The following is a 22,970-nucleotide window of genomic DNA, read 5'->3' on the forward strand; positions in this document are numbered from 1 at the left end:
GCCAGTCACACTCACACATAGAGACACAAAGACAGAGAATTTATGGAAAATGTGCTTCCGCTGCTTCCCTGCCTTGCTTACAATGACCTGGCTTCGAGTTCATAACTTTTACATTGAAAAAAGAAGTTCACAAAACCAGTGAGTGAGTAAACGCAAAATAGGCATAAAAAAATATGGTATTCTATTACATTGCCAATTTGCATGAACTTTTATATTCCAGTCTATTAGCATATAGAGTATTAGCATTCAAACCAGTCCAGAACGTTTCACCTTTCTAGGGATGCGTACCAAAAGGCACCCTATTCTCTACATAGTGCACTATAGGGAATAGGTTGCCATTTGGGATGGACACTAGGTTTCAGGTTTTCAGTCTGTAAATCATGGCTTTGACTTGGTTGAGCGCTGCAGCACGTTGCTGAGTTGGATAATCCTCTAGTAAGTCGTAACTTTGCGGCCACAGAGGAGCCATTGTACTGGGAGTAATAGGTAGCATCCCAAATGACACCCTATTTTCTTTGTAGTGCACTATTTTTGACCAGGGCTCTAGTCAAAAGTAGGTAACCATATATGGAATAGGGTGCCATTTGGGACACAGCATGGATTCAGGTCAGCAGTCACTGTATTCCTGCTAGAAATATTACATTATTGTTCTCTTTCTGGTAAGAACCCCAGATATTACTGTAGCTAGTAATGACCTAGTACTAGTAATAACATCCAGGCTATGTTATAATAGATATTAACAATCCTAGATGCATAAAATATTAACCATGCACACTATATATAACTTTTAAAATGGCTTAGTCTTTCCTTTTTCCTATTCCTGCAACTTTTTCTACTACGTGGAGGCAGATGACACGGACCATGACATTCCCAGACCACAATGCATCAGTCAGTGATAGGGGGAAAAGATAACAATCCCCCCAAAAATTCACACTTTGTTTTTGGAGATGAAAACATAACAGTGTTTGGTGTGTTTAAACATGGCTGAGTTTCAGAGAGTCTGTATGTTTACGAGTGGCAGCAAACACTAGCTAATCAGAGTCACAGCCAAATGAGTGGGCTGGAGGAGAGCAATTCCTTGTTAATTAACTAAGGCTCATCTCTTTGTGTGTGTGTGAGTGAGTGAGTGAGTGAGTGAGTGAGTGAGTGAGTGAGTAAGTGAGTGATGAGTGAGTGAGTGAGTGAGTGAGTGAGTGAGTGAGTGAGTGAGTGAGTGAGAGAGAGAGAGAGAGAGAGAGAGAGAGAGAGAGAGAGACATCGACCACCACCGCACATCAACATCCCTGAGGAAGATCTGAACCTCAGCAGAGATCAGCGTGACAGGGATTCATACATGTCTGTTTGCTGCAGATGGTTGGCACGGAAACGGTCATCACGACAGCGAGCTCTGCTCCTCCTGCGGTTAGAGATTAAGGAGAGTTGGACACAAGCTCCAATCGGAGCCTTGTCTGAAATCTGTGGATCAGTACGTGCATACTTCAAACACTGACCTAAAGACCAGAGAGGTGTATGGGTCACTGGGGAAGTATTAATATGGTAACGATATCACCCGATGACGTAGACCGAGTGGTCGAAGTGAGATTCAGAAAAGGCCCCATTCTTAAACTATTCAACAGATACTTTATCATGATCCTCTGTTTGAATGAACAGGTACAGACACAAAAAAACACACTGCTCTGAATCTGAACCAGAGCTAAAAGCTATTTCTGCTCCCAGCCTTTCTCAACAAACCCTGGTCCTCTGAGACAAATGGAAGTTGTTTGCAGTACACAAAATGCACTAAAGAAATGATGTACACCAAACTCTTTTGTAAACACAATTTGCTCTGGATTTTTAAGTGTTGTCTTGGACAAAAAAAACCCATATGATATGTTTGTGCTGCAGTCGTAACATCATATGTCACAATTCCCTGTGTGTGTGTGTGTGTGTGTGTGTGTGTGTGTGTGTGTGTGTGTGTGTGTGTGTGTGTGTGTGTGTGTGTGTGTGAGGGCCTTGACTCCTGGTCACAGCTTCTACTCTCTCATTAAGCCATTCTCTCCCTTCACAGCCATCCCATGGGAACACTGTTGTGGACAATTGTTTTAGACATGAGGCTGTTTGTTTTATTTTTATGAAACCAATTTGTGATTCTGGACGCTACTCAAACTTTGACGCTGACGACTAGCTTTTGATCAATGCCTCTGTCATTAATCTCCCACTTCTGACATCTATGTTAGGAGTTTCACTATAAACAGGGCCTAGGCCTATGTTTGTCACACTTAATTTCTCTATGAAAGCGATTGTTCTAGTCTGAATGAACTAGGCTTGTTCTGTACTACTCCGTTTCTGTTCTGTTCGCATCACACCCAATTTCTGTCTGGTAGGTGGTGGACAACATTTATCTTATAAATATAAAACCAGCCCAACCGAACTCAGCCCTCCTTTTCTTTCCATGTACCTATCCACTCACTAGCACACTTTGTACTCTGTACCACAACATCAAGCCAAGATCAAGTTCGAATCAAGCCAGGATCCCACTTCTGTTTGCCACCATAAGCAGTACCCACCACACCCAAAAAGACACAATGGGGTTGCAATACATTAGATATTCTACTCTACTCCACTCTATTCCACTCTCCGCTTTGTGGGAAATACCTGATTTACTTCACATCCTAACCATTATGAATGTTTTACTATCGATGGCTTTTGTTCTGTTGAAAAATCTTCATTCTACCAGACACATGGACACACACCCTCACTCATTCCAGCCTTTCAACCAAATATACTGGCGAAGAGAAAGAGAGGACGGCTGGTGTACGCCACGCTCTCTCTGTCTTTTACTAATCACAGCCGCAACGCTCACTTTCTTCTCCCGACAGCCCCCTCCACTCTCTGAGAAATATCTGGCCCCCCTCTAAAAGTCAAGATCTTTCTCACAGACACACACAAACATGCAGGAACGTGCACACACACAGACACCACACACACTGGACTTTAGTGAGTCTTGGCTGCTGGGTTGTTCTCTTGGAACAGCCTCTGTCCTGCTCCCTCCCTCCATCCTCTCCCCCCTTCTCCCTCTCCTCCTTTATTATTATGAAAGGGTGGAAAGAGGAATCTGTGGCCAGTCCTCCCGTCCCTGCCTGGCTAGTTGGATTCCTAAGATGAGCCACTGCAAGAGGAATCCGCATCCATCAATGTCACAAAGGCTGTGTTTACACATGCAAACCAATTCTGATCTTTTGCCCAATTATTGGCAAAAGATATGATCTGATTGGTCAAAAGACCAATTAGTGGTAAAAAAAAAATATATATCAGAATTGGGCTGTCTGTGTAAACTTAGCCACAGAGGCTTATTGTCATCATACAGAGCCAGTAAAGTATTGTCCTCTCAGCTCCCTGTGGCCGCCTAACAACTAGCTTCACTAAATTACACATCACTCAACGAACGCTAGTGTCTGAGACATTTCTCTTTTCTAAAATCAGACGTTTTCCACTTTCCACCCATTCAACGGAATTATACTGCTGCTTTATAAATCAGGACAGTACTCAGTTTCTTTCATAAACGTCCTGAGAGTAGTAGGCTGCGTTTACACAGGCAGCCCAATTATGATATTTTTCAACTTATTGGTCTTTTGACCAACCAGATCAGCTCTTTCTACAATAGTTGGGCAAAATATCAGAATTGGGCTGCCAGTGTCAACGCAGCCATGGAGGAGTCATTGATCATGGGGATACATATCCAGCTGCATATAGTATTCTATAGCTTATTAGACTAGACGAAAAGGAGACCAGCTCCACTGATAATGATGACTGTGTTCAAGACGTTGCCTTTTTCTTTCCACCTGTATGGGACGGCAGGCTGACTCTCTCGCTATGTCATCACTCCAAGGCACCTACCGAGTCAGCCTGGCAGCTACGAGGCTACTAAACATTTCCATTCAGGTACAGTGCCTTGCGAAAGTATTCGGCCCCCTTGAACTTTGCGACCTTTTGCCACATTTCAGGCTTCTAACATAAAGATATAAAACTGTATTTTTTTGTGAAGAATCAACAACAAGTGGGACACAATCATGAAGTGGAACGACATTTATTGGATATTTCAAACTTTTTTAACAAATCAAAAACTGAAAAATTGGGCGTGCAAAATTATTCAGCCCCTTTACTTTCAGTGCAGCAAACTCTCTCCAGAAGTTCAGTGAGGATCTCTGAATGATCCAATGTTGACCTAAATGACTAATGATGATAAATACAATCCACCTGTGTGTAATCAAGTCTCCGTATAAATGCACCTGCACTGTGATAGTCTCAGAGGTCCGTTAAAAGCGCAGAGAGCATCATGAAGAACAAGGAACACACCAGGCAGGTCCGAGATACTGTTGTGAAGAAGTTTAAAGCCGGATTTGGATACAAAAAAAATTCCCAAGCTTTAAACATCCCAAGGAGCACTGTGCAAGCGATAATATTGAAATGGAAGGAGTATCAGACCACTGCAAATCTACCAAGACCTGGCCGTCCCTCTAAACTTTCAGCTCATACAAGGAGAAGACTGATCAGAGATGCAGCCAAGAGGCCCATGATCACTCTGGATGAACTGCAGAGATCTACAACTGAGGTGGGAGACTCTGTCCATAGGACAACAATCAGTTGTATATTGCACAAATCTGGCCTTTATGGAAGAGTGGCAAGAAGAAAGCCATTTCTTAAAGATATCCATAAAAAGTGTTGTTTAAAGTTTGCCACAAGCCACCTGGGAGACACACCAAACATGTGGAAGAAGGTGCTCTGGTCAGATGAAACCAAAATTGAACTTTTTGGCAACAATGCAAAACATTATGTTTGGCGTAAAAGCAACACAGCTCGTCACCCTCAACACACCATCCCCACTGTCAAACATGGTGGTGGCAGCATCATGGTTTGGGCCTGCTTTTCTTCAGCAGGGACAGGGAAGATGGTTAAAATTGATGGGAAGATGGATGGAGACAAATACAGGACCATTCTGGAAGAAAACCTGATGGAGTCTGCAAAAGACCTGAGACTGGGACGGAGATTTGACTTCCAACAAGACAATGATCCAAAACATAAAGCAAAATCTACAATGGAATGGTTAAAAAATAAACATATCCAGGTGTTAGAATGGCCAAGTCAAAGTCCAGACCTGAATCCAATCGAGAATCTGTGGAAAGAACTGAAAACTGCTGTTCACAAATGCTCTCCATCCAACCTCACTGAGCTCGAGCTGTTTTGCAAGGAGGAATGGGAAAAAATTTCAGTCTCTCGATGTGCAAAACTGATAGAGACATACCCCAAGCGACTTACAGCTGTAATCGCAGCAAAAGGTGGCGCTACAAAGTATTAACTTAAGGGGGCTGAATAATTTTGCACGCCCAATTTTTCAGTTTTTGATTTGTTAAAAAAGTTTGAAATATCCAATAAATGTCGTTCCACCATGATTGTGTCCCACTTGTTGTTGATTCTTCACAAAAAAATACAGTTTTATATCTTGATGTTTGAAGCCTGAAATGTGGCAAAAGGTCGCAAAGTTCAAGGGGGCCGAATACTTTCGCAAGGCACTGCAGATAGGATTTTTAAGTGCTTTTTAAACAGCTTTTTAGACTACAATTCTCTAGGATTCAATAACCGTCTGGCACTTGATGTGACCTAATTCAACAGACCCTTGTGAGTCTCAGAGGCCCTGTCAAACACTACTGTTTTCATTGAACATATTTCAGACTCAACTATGTGTTAAATGTTGCCTCCCTGCATTCGTGAAAAGTCACTTTGAGGCCAGTGTATTTTACAAATAATTTTACAGGTGGTCTTCAATCATAACGTGATGGTTGTCCCTGAATGTCAGTCAACGAATGGCCCTGTCTGTCTTTGAAAATGGCTGAATGGAAAACGAGTGTGTTCTTCTCGAAATTACTGAGACGTTTTGGGCCTATGGAATATCACAAACACATCAACCACATTTATCACTATTTAGTAGAAATAGAAACCATGCTTTCATGGTACTAAACTACAAACAATAATATATTTTAAATGAAATGACACAATTAGGGAAATAGACAATAATTGATCATTTTCTTCTTCTTGATTGATCTACTTATCCAATCTCAACAGAACCTATAAAATATTTTGAGGGACACTTGGCTGAACAAACCAAATGTTTAGTACATTTTTAAAAAGAGCACCATTAACTTAAAAATAAACTCTAGCAGCAAAAAAAATCACAAATTAAGGGCGCTTTTTAATTCGCTAAAGCAGGAACGTTGCCTTTAAATTTCAAAAATGCTATAAAGCTAAACTTCCGCGATGTGGATTGAATAAAGCCCTAAGTCATGTATTGATGATATATCAGTTGTGCTTACTTATACAGTACATTACACTACGCAGAACAGAACCTGAGAAAATGTACCACTGTCAAACCTCCGAGAAACCTCTGCCAAAGATCTTTCCCCTTTCGCAGAAATGAAGATAATTATTTGGCGTGTAATGATCTATATCATATCGGACGGGGCAAAATCTGGTAGTGAGCAAGAAGAAAAACATTCAGTGAGATTCCTGCCATTTAATATGCCATTAAAGGGTAATTTGGCATGAAACCACTGGCATGTGCATTGGAATTCTACAGCTCCTTGTTTTCAATGAAATTCCCAACAGGATATTTCAGAGATATGTTTTCTTTACGTCAAGCAAAGAAAAAGGCTTTTGGTTTTCCCACTGAGTGCAGGGACAGAGAAAGCTTTCATCCCAAATGGCACCCTGTTTCCTATGTAGTGCACTACTTTGACCAGAGCCCATAGGGAAAAGGATGTAAGGAATAGCGTGCCATTTGGACACATAGAGTAAATCTACACTCACCATCTCCTGCCATGTCTGACTGCTCTCTGAAGTCAGAGATAACACCCACGGCAGACATCCACCAATTGTCCCATTAATGGACATTTAACCAATGGGCTCTGATCAGCGGGCACGACACATTGGCTTAAGCGAATCAGAAGTGAGGCAGAGGTAGGGGCTCATAACGAATGTGCCAGTACCAAGAACTCTGAGAGTTCTGAGAGCTCAGTCTCTCAATCTCCTACAGCCCCTCAATCTCCTACAGCCCAGGCTTGCAGGCACGCACGAACACACTCACCCACACACACATGCACACGCTCAGACACACACACACCTCCAGCTCAGCTCAAGCCTGAAATTTCAGACACTCTATAATTGTCAAAAGGCTCAGGAATTATTTCACTACTAAAATATCTGGAATGTTAAGACAGGAGAAAAAAACTCGAGAGGAAATGATGCAAATTGGAGCTTAACCATTCTCTCTCTCTATCTCTCTAATTCTTTCTTTCTTACTCTCGCTCTCTCTAACGCTCATTCTCTCTCCCTCTAACTCTCTCCCTTCCTCTATTTCACTCTCTCTTACTCTGTCTGAGCCTCTCACTCTTTCTCGCTCTCTCTCTGACAACAAGATCAGATGTAGAATCATAGAATTAAACTTTAATTTAATTTGTTTTCTTTTTTGCTGAGTTTTGATGATGAGGGGCTAGCAGGTGTTCATGTGAACTTTCTTGTGAGCCCAAGCCTCAGATAACTTTCCGTGCATCGGGATTCAAGCTCCCTTCTTTTCTCGCATGTAACCGTTCCCAATAATGCCTGGCTGGCCAGCCCAGAAACCCAAGAGAGAGGAGTCACAGCCAAGACATTAGAATTACCATGGAGATAAAATAGTTACTTTCTATTAAAACATTATGTGGGCCAGGTAAATAATTCCTTATATATTTTTCTTATTAAAACGAGTCCTGTACTGAAGCCTAAGCTAAGCCTCTCCCTCTCTCTCTCTCTCCCTCTCTCTCTCTCTCTCTCTCTTTTGCTCTCTCTGTCTCTCTCTCTCTCTCTCTCTCTCTTTTGCTCTCTCTCTTTTGCTCTCTCTCTCATTTGCTCTCTCTGTCTCTCTCTCTCTCTCTTTCTCTCTTTTGCTCTCTCTGTCTCTCTCTCTCTCTTTCTCTCTTTTGCTCTCTCTGTCTCTCTTTACCTTTGTCTCTACCTTTTTCTCTCTCTCACTCTCTCACTTCCTCTCTTTCTCCGTCTCCCTCTCTCTTTCTCTATCCATCTCTCTGTCCCTCTTTCTTTTTCTCTCTCTCTCTCTCGCTCTCTGCATTTCTCTCTGTCTGTGTCTGGCTGGTGACTGCAGTGCTCAGCAGGTGTCTCAGTGAGAGAAATAGAGTTTTTCGGGTCAGGGAGTTTTAAGGATTTGATGGAGGATTGTAACAGTCATGATCGCTGGAGAGATTCATTGGACTGCCTCCACTATCCGGTTAAACATCCCTTCAAATTCAAATCAAATTGTATTTGTCACATGCGTCGAATACATGCGCCGTGAAATGCTTACTTACAAGCCCTTAACCAACAATGCAGTTTTAAGAAAATAAAGTTAAGAAAATATTTACTAAATAAACTAAAGTTTAAAAAATTGTCCGGGTGGCCATTTGATTAATTGTTCAGCAGTCTTATGGTTTGGGGTAGAAGCTGTTAAGGAGCCTTTAGGACATAGACTTGGCGCTCCATTACAGCTTGCCGTGTGGTAGCAGAGAGAACAGTCTATGACTGGAGTCTTTGACATTTTTTGGGGCCTTCCTCTGACACCGACCTGAATGGCATGAAGCTTGGCCCCAGAGATTTACACATCACACATTTAGCCATATGATCAAGTTTGAATAAAATTGGATACTATCCCTCACCCTACCCCATCCCAATCCCACTCTTCCACCTCAATCTGAATTCCCTATAGGCACTTTTTAATAAACAGAGTCCCAGTTGTTCTAGAACTGAAGAGGAACTGTAAGAACTTCATGCAGCACTAGTAGGTCTGATTGGTAACAGCACCTGAAACCTGTGGGTGAAACATCATGAAACCATGAAGCCTTTATAAGACACATACAGCCATTCTGATATCCAAGGCCAGCCCACAGGCACTAAAACCAGGGGTTAAGGGACACTGCACTATGAGAAATTCATATGCCAAGTGGAAAACTCACATGCACACTCTTTGTTTCATGTGCCTCGCTCAAATATATCCAATGTTTTGTATTACTTTAGCTTTGGTTTTTGTTTTATTTGCACTGAGCCCCTGCTCCGCCTTGGGGAAAGCAGCACGCTCACAGACGCTGGCTCACAGACGCTGGCTCACACACGCTGGCACACACACACACACACACACACACACACACACACACACACACACACACACACACACACACACACAAGTTTCCCTCCCATGTCTGCCCTGTTCTCTCTCTTTCAGTAAGGCCTCATGGCAGGATCAAAGACATGCTAAACAGTAGTCAGAATGTGAGTAAGTTACACATGTTCTTATTGTGTCTCTAGTGTTAAACCGTAAACCCCAGACCTAAGACAGGGCGAGACCAGGGTCTCTCTGTTGGTATGAACAGAACACACAGAGAGATTTATATTAGACTTGGCCAGGTCCCAAATGGAAAAAGTAGTGCGTTAAATTGGGAATAGGATGCCATTTGGGACACAGATTTAATCTAATAATAGACTAATTTAAGGCTCCGGTACCTAGGAGGTCCATTTCAGTAGCCACAAGTATCATATTAACTTTCACACATCTGAAATGAAAGGAGAGTGTGAGAACAGGGAGTACAGAGAACCAGAACCAGAACCAGGCTGTTGAAACTGGACAACAGGGAGTGGAACAGCAGTGGAACATCGTCACAGCGCCCAAAAATGCCTTCCTCACAACGAATGGGCCAGATGGGGCTGAGGGCCGGGAATTAAAACAAAATGTGCAGATGGGGACAGAAAGAGAAAAAAAAGAAGAGAGAAGCAGCAGGCGGCTAAATCTTGAGGAAAGAATGTGAGAAGGAATGTAAGGACTCTTACCAGCTCGATAAACAAAGTTTGCCTCGGTTTCTGAGGATGACGGGGAGAGGAGATCATCGTCGTACTCATTGGAGCTGAAGGATCCTGAGTGGTTCCTCTTCCTGGCATCCATGACGGCGTTGGCTACCATCACGTGTCGCAGCGAATCGTTGAGGTAACGGTGGAGCAAGCTACTCTTGTACTTGGGAGGCGGAGTCACATAGTCCTCGGCCAACGAGGCAGCGGCGGCAGCCCGGAGCCCCACCCCCATCATGGCTGCGCCCTCTTTCTTGATGACGCTCTGGTACATGGGCTTGCTAAACTCAACGCCACTCGTCTGCGTCCGCTGAGTGTTGTCCCCATCTACAACACCAGGGTGCGCCACCAGGAAGGAAACAGAGAAAGAAAGAAAAATCTGACATTTAGTTCCTCTGTCTGCAGGACTTCAAACAACTACAGTAAAGAAAGACCTCAGCTATCAGCTTAAGACCAAGGCATTACCAAACCATAACGGTTGGTAGCCCATTTCCTCTCTATAAAAAGCACATTGCTGTTACTCTTTGCAGAAATAAATCCTTTCCAGGGAGCTCTTTGCGGCTGAGATTGAATTAAAATATTGGCCCCCTCTGATGAAAGAAAATACAGAGGATAAAACACGTTGCTGAAAACAGTAACCCTCTCGGGATGAGGGAAATCAAGAGAGCTCCACTCTAGATAGTGTCAGTGCCAAGACTGTAATTGGGTAATTTCGGCAGGTCTGAGTTTTGATTCAGTTTGGGCCAAATTATAATTATAGCTTTTACATATCAGAACCACATGGACAAATTTGCTTTCCTTCCCCCTGCTTTCTGAAGTAGATATTTGAGGCGTATATCGAGGCATACATTGCACATCCGAGAGTGAGGTTGAAATCCCCAGGCAACATGTAAAACAAGCTAGCCAAAAGTTCCTTTTTTAAGCCTTTGACATTGCTCTTTCATGCCTTTCCTCAAGTCGGACATAAACCTGAGCTACATGTGACCTTTAGCCTCCCCCGGTCTGACCCCTGACCTCTTCCTGTTGAGGCATTGCCACGGCAACCTCGCCGACACTGAGGTGAAATATCTAACAGCAAGGCCTTGACAGTTAGACTGAATAGATACAGGGTCATTGGGATCATGGTCTACTCGGTCACATAACTAACTCTCTATCAGATCACAGTGGGGGATCTGATAGAGTGGCTTGGCCAGCAGTATATGGATCATGGCAGGGAGAAGAGCTGATAAAAAGTTCCGAACTGTATTATGACAAGAGAAGTAAGTCTCTGGGCACTGGAGAACACCATGCAAAGTGAAGACTGTGCAAACTATAGACATTCCATTTGTGTGCCTCTCCTCAACAAACCTAATTAGGGATTAAGAGACTGAGTGACACCACAGTATAGGGCATGGGTGTTTTTCTGTGTCACCCGGAAAGAGCTGAGAGAGAGAGAGAGAAAGAGAGAAATACACAGCTGACAGAGCCTCTCATTTCCAATTGCAGGCTGGGATCTGAAGGGGAATCTAGTCCTCAGCCCTGCTAGCCCAGTAGGGTGTCTTAATGACAGCGTGTCACAGCCTCTGAACCTCAGCTTCTGTCTACCAGGACACACAGGGTGCATCCCACATAGAACCCCATTCCCTATATAGTGCACTACTTGTGACCAGAGCCCATTAGGGTTTTTTGTCAAAAGTAGTGCACTATATAGGGAGTAGGTTGCCATTTAGGACACAACCCACAGACAGGCCATTTATAACACCAGCACATGGCCATGCATAAATGGATCCTTACTTTGGAGCTGGAGCTGTCGGATACGAGGCATATGGGAGGAGGAAGATGCTTGTGTTTGGCTGACCTCATTTTCTGAGCTAGAGATATGATTTGAAGGATTCGATGAATGATGTTATGAGGTGTTATGAGCTGATACTTTGGCAGTGATGGGTGGTTACCTTTTGGAACATGTAATGTATGAGGTGTAATGTGATAGATTGGCCCTGGCAGTGAGGGTTATCTTTATTAGATTAGACATATGATGCTATAATATGATGGGTTGGCAGTGAGGGAAGGGTTGGGGCTTACCTTCTGAGCAGGTGTCATCGCTGCTGACACTCAGCCTCTCTGCGTTGCCTTGGACGTATTTGTTGTAGAGTTTGATGCGCAGGGCCCAGCTCAGGTCTGGCTGTCTCACTGTGTTCTTCAGCCTCCTTCTGGCGTTGGCAAACCAGTTAGAGACCTGAGAGAGAGAGAGAGAGAGAGAGAGAGAGAGAGAGAGAGAGAGAGAGAGAGAGAGAGAGAGAGAGAGAGAGAGAGAGAGAGAGAGAGAGAGAGAGAGAGAGAGAGAGAGAGAGAGAGAGAGAGAGAGAGAGAGAGAGAGAGAGAGAGAGAGAGAGAGAGAGAGAGAGAGAGAGAGAGAGAGAGAGAGAGAGAGAGAGAGAGAGAGAGAGAGAGAGAGAGAAACATAGAAAGTGAGAAAAAGACAGAAGAGAAAGAGAGACAGAAGAAGGAGAGATAGAGAATCGAGACAGAGATAGAGAGATTGAGAGGGCAGAGAAACAAAGACAGAGAGCAAGGTACAAGGAGAGTCAGAGAGAGAGAAGAAAATGGGGAGAAATGGGAAGACATGTAAAGAAAATAGAAATCAATATTATTGTTTGGATCCAAAACACCCCCACATCCATGACATTACACAGACTATCCTTTAGGGAAATGTCTGCTGTGCCTCCCTCCATCCGGCCTGCCTAACCCTGGGCATGAGAGAGACGGAGAGAGAGTCAGGTTGCCGTATGGCGGACCCTGATACCAATAACACCGCTGAACCAGAGTGGCCGAGACATCCCAGACACACTGAGGAAATGGGTCGGAGCAGCGATAAAACACTGTAGCATTCATCTAGTCTAGTCATCTATCGTCCTCTAGTCTATATCAAAGGCTTTCAAAATCCCATTCACAAAGGTTTAACACCCCCAAATACTTGACAGGACCAGCGAATGTAACGTTACATTAACTTATTTCCAACCCAATGTACCCAGTCCTATGTGCTTATTCTGGATTCCGACACTCTCCTTCTAATATTTGTTTTTTTCAAGCACCCATCTTCTCTAATGCAATGAAATGATACCCAACCCTGCCTTCTCCATTTCACAAGAACCAGAGCCCATAAGATGTTACACTGGAATATTTGTTCATGCTCAATAGACTTCAAGCAACTTATGAAAGGGTTGGGCTGGACATATATTAGAGTACTTATTTTTGGACCTTTCCTGTGTTTCAGTATCACGTTTCTCATTAACGAAGAGAGTCCCACGTCCCTTTGTCTCTAGCTGAGGGCATGTTACACTAGGGGCCTTAGCTGAGACGTCTACATGTGGCTTGGCTGAGAAAGACAGAGAGCACTTAGAGGTCTGAGGCAATTTGCTTATCAGCCTGTAGGAAAATATGTTATTAAGACTGAGACTGCGAGAGCATGGATGGGTCTACATCCAAAATAGCACCCTATTCTCCTATATAGTGCACTACTATTAACGAAGGCCCATAGGGCTCTGGTCAAAAGTAGTGCACTATGCAGGGAATAGCATGCCATTTGGGACTCACACCTGATCACAATGACGGGTTACCACCACAGATATAAAACACAGTGTGATGATATTACACAGTGTTATGACACCACAGGGTTCATCACCTTGTTTCACAGACAGACAGACAGACAGACAGACAGACAGACAGACAGACAGACAGACAGACAGAGTGAACATAACATGGCATTGCACCCCCGTATAGGGTGTGTGGGCCTGAGTGTGTGTGTTCCATGTAAAGCATTCTTCTCCCCAAAACAAACAGCTTCATTAGGACCCAAAGGAAAAACAGATGAGGCGACCGACGCAAGAACGGGGAAATATAAATGAAAGCCTTAGATCCCTCCCTCCCTCTATCATTTATGACCTTGTGTTGTCTGCAGATGACACAGCAACATGCAGATGTAGGATCTTAATTTGATCACTCTTTGTTGCTGAGGAAATGTAATTTTGTAGTGTATTCAAAGTTTAAAAATGCCTCTTAATTTCACTTTAAAATGTCAGACTTGATTTGCCCGAATGAAAAATGCATCAACCCCTATAAATAATGTCCATGAATTATAATCCACGTAATAATTTGCATTTCCTGTTGCTGCAGGATTATTTTACTATTATAGCAAACTGTCTCAAATTAAGATCCTAGGTCTGTACAAGCCCCATGTCAGACAGAACATACCATAGGGAGGAGCTCAGTTGTTGCGTTCTGTTGCTGCTCTCTCTATCTCACATTCTGGCACTTTCTATTTCTCTCTTTCTCTTTCTCTTTCTCTCTCTCTCTCTCTCTCTCTCTCTCTCTCTCTCTCTCTCTCTCTCTCTCTCTCTCTCTCTCTCTCTGGTGTTTGTCACTTTATGATGGAAACATAGTAATCTACAGGAACGCTATGCTCTATGACTCACAACACTGAAAGGTCACATAAGTGCAAAGGCCTATTTGCAAAGACAAGTAGGCTATAACGAGGCTATATTTTCAAACAAGTATAAACAAGCTTTAACAAGAGATATGAACAAGGAAAATATTGTTCATAATGAAAATCATAAGGTTAAATAAAGATGGATTATTCATAGAGACAATCGGAATGCCATGATTTTAATATTGACCATTTCTGTGACAAATTAAAATGTAGGCTACACTATAATTAATTGTTATTAGGCCTTTCCACTATGATAATTACTACTAATTATTTATCCATATACTGTTCTATTTTCATTTCAATACAATATCATATCAACAGAGAGCAATCAAATTCAACAATCAAATTACGTTGTGGTTAAACTGCTGTTCCAATTGAACTGTCCTGAAATCTTTAAATATTTCAAACAAGAGAAAAACCCACCTGGACCAACGTCATTTGAGAGCCAAGGGCTAGCAGGATTTTCTCCGTTTTAGTCGGGTACGGATTGTCCCTGTGTTTGTAGAGCCACTGCTTCAGGGGCCGCGCCATGTCCTGAAGGGCCTGACGCTTGTGTCGCACCTTCCCGCTGTTCTGACGGCCCCTGTACAAGGGAGAGAGCGCGAGAGAGAGAGCAACAAGTGCGTCAGTCACTGCTCTAGAGAAAATAGCCCTAAATAACTGAATTTAGGCCCTTGTCAATAAACATTTTCGTTATGAAACAAATTTATTAAGAAAAATCTATATATTATTGACGTTTAATTTATGCGGAATAGTGGCACATACTTTTCTGATTTTGTTTTCATAACGTAGTTGTCAAGGTCGCAGACTGTAGGCCTATAAGAAATTGACATGATGAAACAATAGTGAATTTATAGAAAATATAAAAACATTTGTAACACGGGGAAATTATTTTTGCTATTTCTCTTTGTAGGCTACAACGTATTTTCCCTTTATAGAAGTTGTTGGCAAAAACTTGATCAGTGATGCACACCTTTTACACTCAAAAGTAGACTAATTCGGTAATATTGTAACGACCCTGGGTTTATACTCGCGGATATCAATTACATTTAGCCTAGGGTTTAATTCACTGTGCATACATTAATTATACCTGAGGTAGGCTATATTAGTTCTAATATAGGCCAAAATACCATTTGGCTAATCAATTAAAGATAGCCTCTCATTAAAACGTATTTGGAAAAACAACGATAAAGGAATAGGCTATAATTACCAACATATCAATTTCATATAATTAGACCTACATCTTAATGCATTTTTGGGTGGGGAAAAACTTTGGGGAAAAGAAACACACAAAAAACAAGTGACGTGATCTTAGATTGAATTCGTGGATGAGTGGTACTTTATAAATAGTAGAGAGAATATTGTTGTTTATTTTACACACGACCTAAAGTGGATATTCCGTCCATGTTGTAGTCTTACTTCATGAAGAAAGGCTATCCAGAGTCATAACACGTTAAATGGCCGTTGGAGAGTGTGTCATTTTCTCACCAAAGTGTGCTATATTTAAGCTGGCGCAGAGAAGCGTTTTATTGGTTGTCTGTTTTCTTTGCGGTGCTTCTCCTCCCGCAAAGCACGAAAACGTCGCAATTAAAACAAATAATAGCATTCCATTTTACACCCATGGTAGCAGCTAGACGTGTCTCAAGTATGGCTACGTTTTGCGTGGTGCTGTCTGTGTAAGTGCTATCTTTCAACCAAGTGCAAAATAAGCTACTTCCAAATCGAGCAATAGCCTACGTATTTTGGTAACGAAACATTCTCAGACTTTGATAATTAAAGGGACTCCAAATTGGATAAATGTTTTCTTGATACTTCCAATCTGCTGCCTATGATTTTTAAACCTGTAGATGTCACTATGGCCCTGCGATATTCCTGCGTTATCTTCTGTCTCCGAAGCTCCGTTGCAGATGTAACATATTTTCTACTAACTTCAAGTCTGCTGGAAATTCATGTTCTACAAATACTTCCCTTCTAATGTAGATATGTATGTTAAATGACATTTTACTCCCCTGTAGTGAATTTTGGCGACACACACCTCGTATCTAAATGAATATTCTTCATTAGTAATGATATTCCTCGCGAAGCGGCACCTCACGGCATTGTGTTATCTATCCCTCCGTCTCTCAGACGTAGCTCAATAACTCCGGCTCTGACGGAGACCGTTCGTGTGTAGGACGTTTGCTTAAATTGACTAGTGATTCACCCAGCATCACGTTTGATTCGATGCTGGTGCCTATCCAAACATAGAAGGGACTACTGTACTTGTCTGTAAATACATTGCGTCTTGAGTGTAGACAGCCCATGGGTCAATCAGAGGAATTGTGACTCTCTGAGTACTGATTAGATGAAAATAACGCATGACATTAATCCCTTTACTCTCGCTCTCCCTCCCAAATAAAAATGCCATGATTGACTACACCACACATTGAGTTGAAGGGCACATTCATATATTGGAAACAGGCGAAGAGTGTTTTATACACGCTACTGAACACAGGTGGCCTAGATATTAATCTGTATATTATCGGTGAATATCAACACTAAAATACAAACCAGGTTGTAATAGTAAATAGTAATTTCCTGCAATTTCCCTAAAACGATGAGATTATATTGCATTGATGGGAAAATGAAATATGCATGTACAACCTAATGTGGTTCATATTTTGCTAAGATGTGTTATGATTTCATTTTAGATAACCTTTTGTCTGAATGTATCATTTAAATGACTGTTTAGAACATATCCAAAAACATTATTAGATAGCATTGCTTTCGAAAAGCCTACCTCTTGCATTATAAATACGTAATTGCACATCAAGCACACTTGGTTACCTGGGGTCACCATCATAAAAAAAAACGAATCTGCACAATTCAAACTTGCACCATCGACTTCTTACACCTTTCACACAGTGTGTATCACCTCTTATTCAGTTGCGCCACCAGAAAGGTTCCCTTACCCAAATATGACTTTACAATGCAAACCGAAGTGCATTCATTAAAACATCTAAACACTGTTGCAAGTTTTGTTGTCTGCTTTGTTTATGAGAAGTTTGAATGAGTGACATACCTCCTGTGTCTGATGCCGTTGTCTTTGATAACTTGATGATTGCTTGATAGCAGGTCTGGATGAAGGTCCGGATGCTGTCCATCTATTACCTCTAAATAATTTATGCTGCTCCTCTCGACCTCCTTCGCCTTCTCATCGAAGAGGACCTGGTTACTCAATTTGTTAAACACAATAGTATTCATCTTTGGTTCGGTATTCCTCTGTTATCTCTGCTTCGTAAAATTATATTTCTCAAATATTGTTGCACTTCACTTCTTATTGAAGCTGCTGCACCAGTGTCCCGGTGAGTCCCCTGTGAAGCAAGTGGAATATTGGGATTCAAAATTCATGCAGCTGGGGTTATCAGATTCAGATATGTATCATTTACTAAAGTTGGATATATGGTTTTGAATCTATGGATAATATGATGATGCGCAAAAATCAAAGTGCATTATATTTTATCCTAATTCATGGTAGATCAATTTACGCAATAAGCGAAAGCCTGAATGAAACCACAGAGACAGTAGTGTTCTTGACTATACTCAAAGACCATCCATCTCAATAAAACACATCCCTCTCTGCACTGCTGTGCGGTGCCATGAATCCATTAAGCATTCCTGTGAGCGATATTTTCATATTTTACTCACTAAAATATATTCACTAGGCTACAAAATGACTAAAATGTCAAAACAACCTCACCATACATACAGAGAATGTCAATATATTGAGAAAAAATACGGTCCATCAGATGTGCTAAATGGGTCCACAGCCGCACGGGCTCATTCGTAATGTCATTCCATCGCCTTTCCCCCCTTGATTTTAGAGATACAATGCATTCCACACCACCACATGTTGCCATGAAATCTCTCTCTATCGTCGTCAGACATTTCAGATGTGCATTTGAGCTGACACACAAAATAGTTCAGCTATACATTTGAGATTGCTTTTGTTTGATTTTAAACCGTCAAGGTTTATGATTTACAGTTAGAGTAGCCTACTATCATACCGATACATATTTCTGGCTTAACATGAGCATGACTCCAGTCACGGGAGGGATATACCGTGCCATCACCATGGAACAATGTTGCCAGATATATCCCATTCCGGGGATAAGGTAACGCACTTTCAAGTTGAGGTAGACGTTTTTCCATTGTAGTCACACATAAGAAACCCCATCAGACGGTGTCTCGTTCTCAGTTACCTGTACCGCAGCCCGCCTGCGTCTTGTGTAGTGTGTAGTAATCCTGCTTCCAGTTGTCCATTCCCTGCTCACATGTTCCCGTTCTAAGTTCCTTAGCTGAAACCACACGAACCGCGGTCGCCTCTCTGCTTTATTCAGTGGCCTCCGATTCTCAGCCCGGGAATCTGAATGTGTCACCCTTCTCATGTTTCCTAGCACAGAGCCCCAGCATGCGAACATAAAGTTAATGCTCTATGCCTGTTCCGCGGCTCGCATATCCTTAAGGCATCGGGGATACAGCGCTGCAGTGTTTCGCTGCTAGTTCGCGTCTAGACTTTTTCCATCGGTCTATTATTGCACTCGATACCACATTTCTAAGCATTAAAGTATATATCAGTGAGATTTTTTGTTTCATTCTATTGTACGCACATTTTATTGAGTATGTTGCAGGGGTAGTCTGAAGCAACAGATTCTCACCAAATAACGGCCCCTGGCTTGGTCAACTGCATCTGTGCAGGTGCTCATGAGTTTCAGCTATAGGTCGCAGTCAATTGGAGCGTGTAAAATGCGAGGTTATTTACAATTATGGACTTAAAATGTAATTATTATTCCAGACATCAGTTCATATTGAGCATTTTCCATTTTGTGCACAATCTGCCAGAGTGCTTATGTTTTGAGTAAAGCCTATCAAAGGCTAACGTTTAAAAGTAGGCCAAGTTTAAAAAATGTTGTCCTTTTAAGAAATACAACTATATAGCATTTGCATATATAACGTTAGCCTTATGTTATCACTTCTGGCAACACTTGATATTTTGTTGAGCTAACATGCTCCTTGGTTTTTACAAGGTCATCAATCCAGCCCTGCTGTAGGAAAAACAGAAAAGAGCATATCTATAGAGTCCACAGTTTTTTTTTGTGTGTGTGTGGTGGCATTCAGGAAAAATGTTGTGCTGTTATAGATAGCCTAGCCAATCACTGATTGCCACTGATGAACCCTTTCATTTACTGTAATTGCACACGTTTTTTTAAAGGGGCAATCTGGGATTGGTACATCCATTTTTGGACTTTGAAACCAGGTGACCGTTTTGTTGATGTTTAAATCCCAGATGGCTCCTTTAAGGCCATTCTGCCTGAGTTAGAAATGCTGTGCTCTTGAGTTGTTGCCTTTTCGGGTTTATCCAAGGTAGTGATTCTCTGTATGTGTCTAAGCAGCAGACCTATATAGATGTTTAGAGACCCATGCAATTATTGTTTATTTGTGTTTAGTTTCATTTAATGGGGGGGGGGGGGGCTTTTGCAAATAGTTTGTGCAAACAGGCTTTGAATGAGTCTGTCATGTAATAACTGTAATTAAGGTTAGTTTATTAGCTCAATAAGCTATATATATGTGTGATATCTAACTTGGCGGCCTATGCCCCTTTTGAAAGTAACTCACTTTACCTGCTCCTGATATGATCTTTGACATTTAGGGTCACCTTTAAGGGTCAACATATCACCCTGAGATGAACATGTATAGTGGCTCCTCCTTTCAACAGCATATCTAAATCTACCAGTTGGGCCATTCTACCATGTGGTGCTTTTTCTGTCCCCAGGAAATACATATCACTTCTTATTTAAAGTAGAACCTGGATTCCAAAAGGCTTTAAGTATAATATCAAGTGTCCTTTACCTTAAAAACACAAAATTATGGATCTTGAAATGGAATGTTATGTATTTAGATTTGTTTTAATGTGGATGTCATTATTTTTGCCATGTCCCTGGGTGATATTCATCAACTTCTACAATAAATATTAGCCATAAAATAATAACATACAGTGAGGGAAAAAAGTATTTGATCCCCTGCTGATTTCGTACGTTTGCTCACTGACAAAGAAATGATCAGTCTATCATTTTAATGGTAGGTTTATTTGAACAGTGAGAGACAGAATAAGAACAAAAAATCCAGAAAAACGCATGTCAAAAATGTTATAAACTGATTTGCATTTTAATGAGGGAAATAAGTATTTGACCCCTTTGCAAAGCATGACTTAGTACTTGGTGGCAAAACCCTTGTTGGCAATCACAGAGGTCAGAAGTTTCTTTTAGTTAGCCACCAGGTTTGCACACATCTCAGGAGGAATTTTGTCCCACTCCTCTTTGCAGATCTTCGCCAAGTCATTAAGGTTTCGAGGCTGACGCTTGGCAACTCGAACCTTTAGCTCCCTCCACATATTTTCTATAGGATTAAGGTCTGAAGACTGGCTAGGCCACTCCAGGACCTTAATGTGCTTCTTCTTGAGCCACTCCTTTGTTGCCTTGGCCGTGTGTTTTGGGTCATTGTCATGCTGGAATACCCATCCACGACCCATTTTCAATGCCCTGGCTGAGGGAAGGAGGTTCTCACCCAAGATTTGACGGTACATGGCCCCGTCCATCGTCCCTTTGATGCGGTAAAGTTGTCCTGTCCCCTTAGCAGAAAAACACCCCCAAAGCATAATGTTTCCACCTCCATGTTTGACGGTTGTGATGGTGTTCTTGCGGTCATAGGCAGCATTCCTCCTCCTCCAAACACGGCGAGTTAAGTTGATGCCAAAGAGCTCCATTTTGATCTCATCTGTCCACAACACTTTCACCCAGTTGTCCTCTGAATCCTTCAGATGTTCATTGGCAAACTTCAGACGGGCATGTACATTGGGGCAAAAAAGTATTTAGTCAGCCACCAATTGTGCAAGTTCTCCCACTTAAAAAGATGAGAGAGGCCTGTAATTTTCATCATAGGTACACTTCAACTATGACAGACAAAATGAGAAAGAAAATCCAGAAAATCACATTGTAGGATTTTTAATGAATTTATTTGCAAATTATGGTGGAAAATAAGTATTTGGTCACCTACAAACAAGCAAGATTTCTGGCTCTCACAGACCTGTAACTTCTTCTTTAAGAGGCTCCTCTGTCCTCCACTCGTTACCTGTATTAATGGCACCTGTTTGAACTTGTTATCAGTATAAAAGACACCTGTCCACAACCTCAAACAGTCACACTCCAAACTCCACTATGGCCAAGACCAAAGAGCTGCCAAAGGACACCAGAAACAAAATTGTAGACCTGCACCAGGCTGGCAAGACTGAATCGGCAATAGGTAAGCAGCTTGGTTTGAAGAAATCAACTGTGGGAGCAATTATTAGGAAATGGAAGACATTACAAGACCACTGATAATCTCCCTCGATTTGGGGTAAGATCTCACCCCGTGGGGTCAAAATGATCACAAGAACGGTGAGCAAAAATCCCAGAACCACATGGGGGGACCTAGTGAATGACCTGCAGAGAGCTGGGACCAAAGTAACAAAGCCTACCATCAGTAACACACTACGCCGCCAGGGACTCAAATCCTGCAGTGCCAGACGTGTCCCCCTGCTTAAGCCAGTACATGTCCAGGCCCGTCTGAAGTTTGCTAGAGAGCATTTGGATGATCCAGAAGAAGATTGGGAGAATGTCATATGGTCAGATGAAACCAAAATATAACTTTTTGGTAAAAACTCAACTCGTCGTGTTTGGAGGACAAAGAATGCTGAGTTGCATCCAAAGAACACCATACCTACTGTGAATCATGGGGGTGGAAACATCATGCTTTGGGGCTGTTTTTCTGCAAAGGGACCAGGACGACTGATCCGTGTAAAGGAAAGAATGAATGGGGCCATGTATCGTGAGATTTTGAGTGAAAACCTCCTTCCATCAGCAAGGGCATTGAAGATGAAACGTGGCTGGGTCTTTCAGCATGACAATGATCCCAAACAAACCGCCCGGGCAATGAAGGAGTGGCTTCGTAAGAAGTATTTCAAGCTCCTGGAGTGGCCTAGCCAGTCTCCAGATCTCAACCCCATAGAAAATCTTTGGAGGGAGTTGAAAGTCCGTGTTGCCCAGCAACAGCCCCAAAACATCACTGCTCTAGAGGAGATCTGCATGGAGGAATGGGCCAAAATACCAGCAACAGTGTGTGAAACCCTTGTGAAGACTTACAGAAAACGTTTGACCTCTGTCATTGCCAACAAAGGGTATATAACAAAGTATTGAGATAAACTTTTGTTATTGACCAAATACTTATTTTCCACCATAATTTGCGAATAAATTCATAAAAAATCCTACAATATGATTATATGATATGATTTTTTCTTCTTCATTTTGGCCTCTCTCATCTTTTTAAGTGGGAGAACTTGCACAATTGGTGGCTGACTAAATTATTTTTTGCCCCACTGTATATTTGCTTTCTTGAGCAGGGGGACCTTGCGGGCGCTGCAGGATTTCAGTCCTTCATGGCGTAGTGTGTTACCAATTGTTTTCTTGGTGACTATGGTCCCAGCTGCCTGGAGATCATTGACAAGATCCTCCCGTGTAGTTCTGGGCTGATTCCT

The 22,970-nt window shown here is 42.1% G+C and overlaps 1 protein-coding gene across 3 annotated transcripts in view; it reads right to left on the minus strand.

Moving 5' to 3' along the window:
* LOC110490035 (homeobox protein Mohawk) overlaps window positions 1-18,756 on the minus strand; it is a 30,014-nt gene extending 11,258 nt beyond the window's left edge. Inside the window, exons 1-6 of one of the 3 annotated variants that reach the window (XM_021563131.2) lie at window positions 18,604-18,756; window positions 17,424-17,715; window positions 15,128-15,178; window positions 14,786-14,945; window positions 11,959-12,112; window positions 9,883-10,224 (exon numbers count right to left, since the gene is read on the minus strand). In XM_021563131.2, the coding sequence (XP_021418806.1) occupies window positions 9,883-10,224; window positions 11,959-12,112; window positions 14,786-14,945; window positions 15,128-15,178; window positions 17,424-17,605 (889 nt within the window). In that variant the 5' untranslated portion in view covers window positions 17,606-17,715; window positions 18,604-18,756. Of the gene's footprint in view, window positions 1-9,882; window positions 10,225-11,958; window positions 12,113-14,785; window positions 14,946-15,127; window positions 15,179-17,423; window positions 17,716-18,101; window positions 18,246-18,603 lie in introns of those variants that run through there. The other 2 variants (XM_036944334.1, XM_021563132.2) reach the window with 2 other exon arrangements.
* Window positions 18,757-22,970: the final 4,214 nt, after the last annotated feature.

The sequence above is a fragment of the Oncorhynchus mykiss genome, chromosome 15 (genome assembly GCF_013265735.2).
Source record: "Oncorhynchus mykiss isolate Arlee chromosome 15, USDA_OmykA_1.1, whole genome shotgun sequence".
NCBI lineage: Eukaryota > Metazoa > Chordata > Actinopteri > Salmoniformes > Salmonidae > Oncorhynchus > Oncorhynchus mykiss.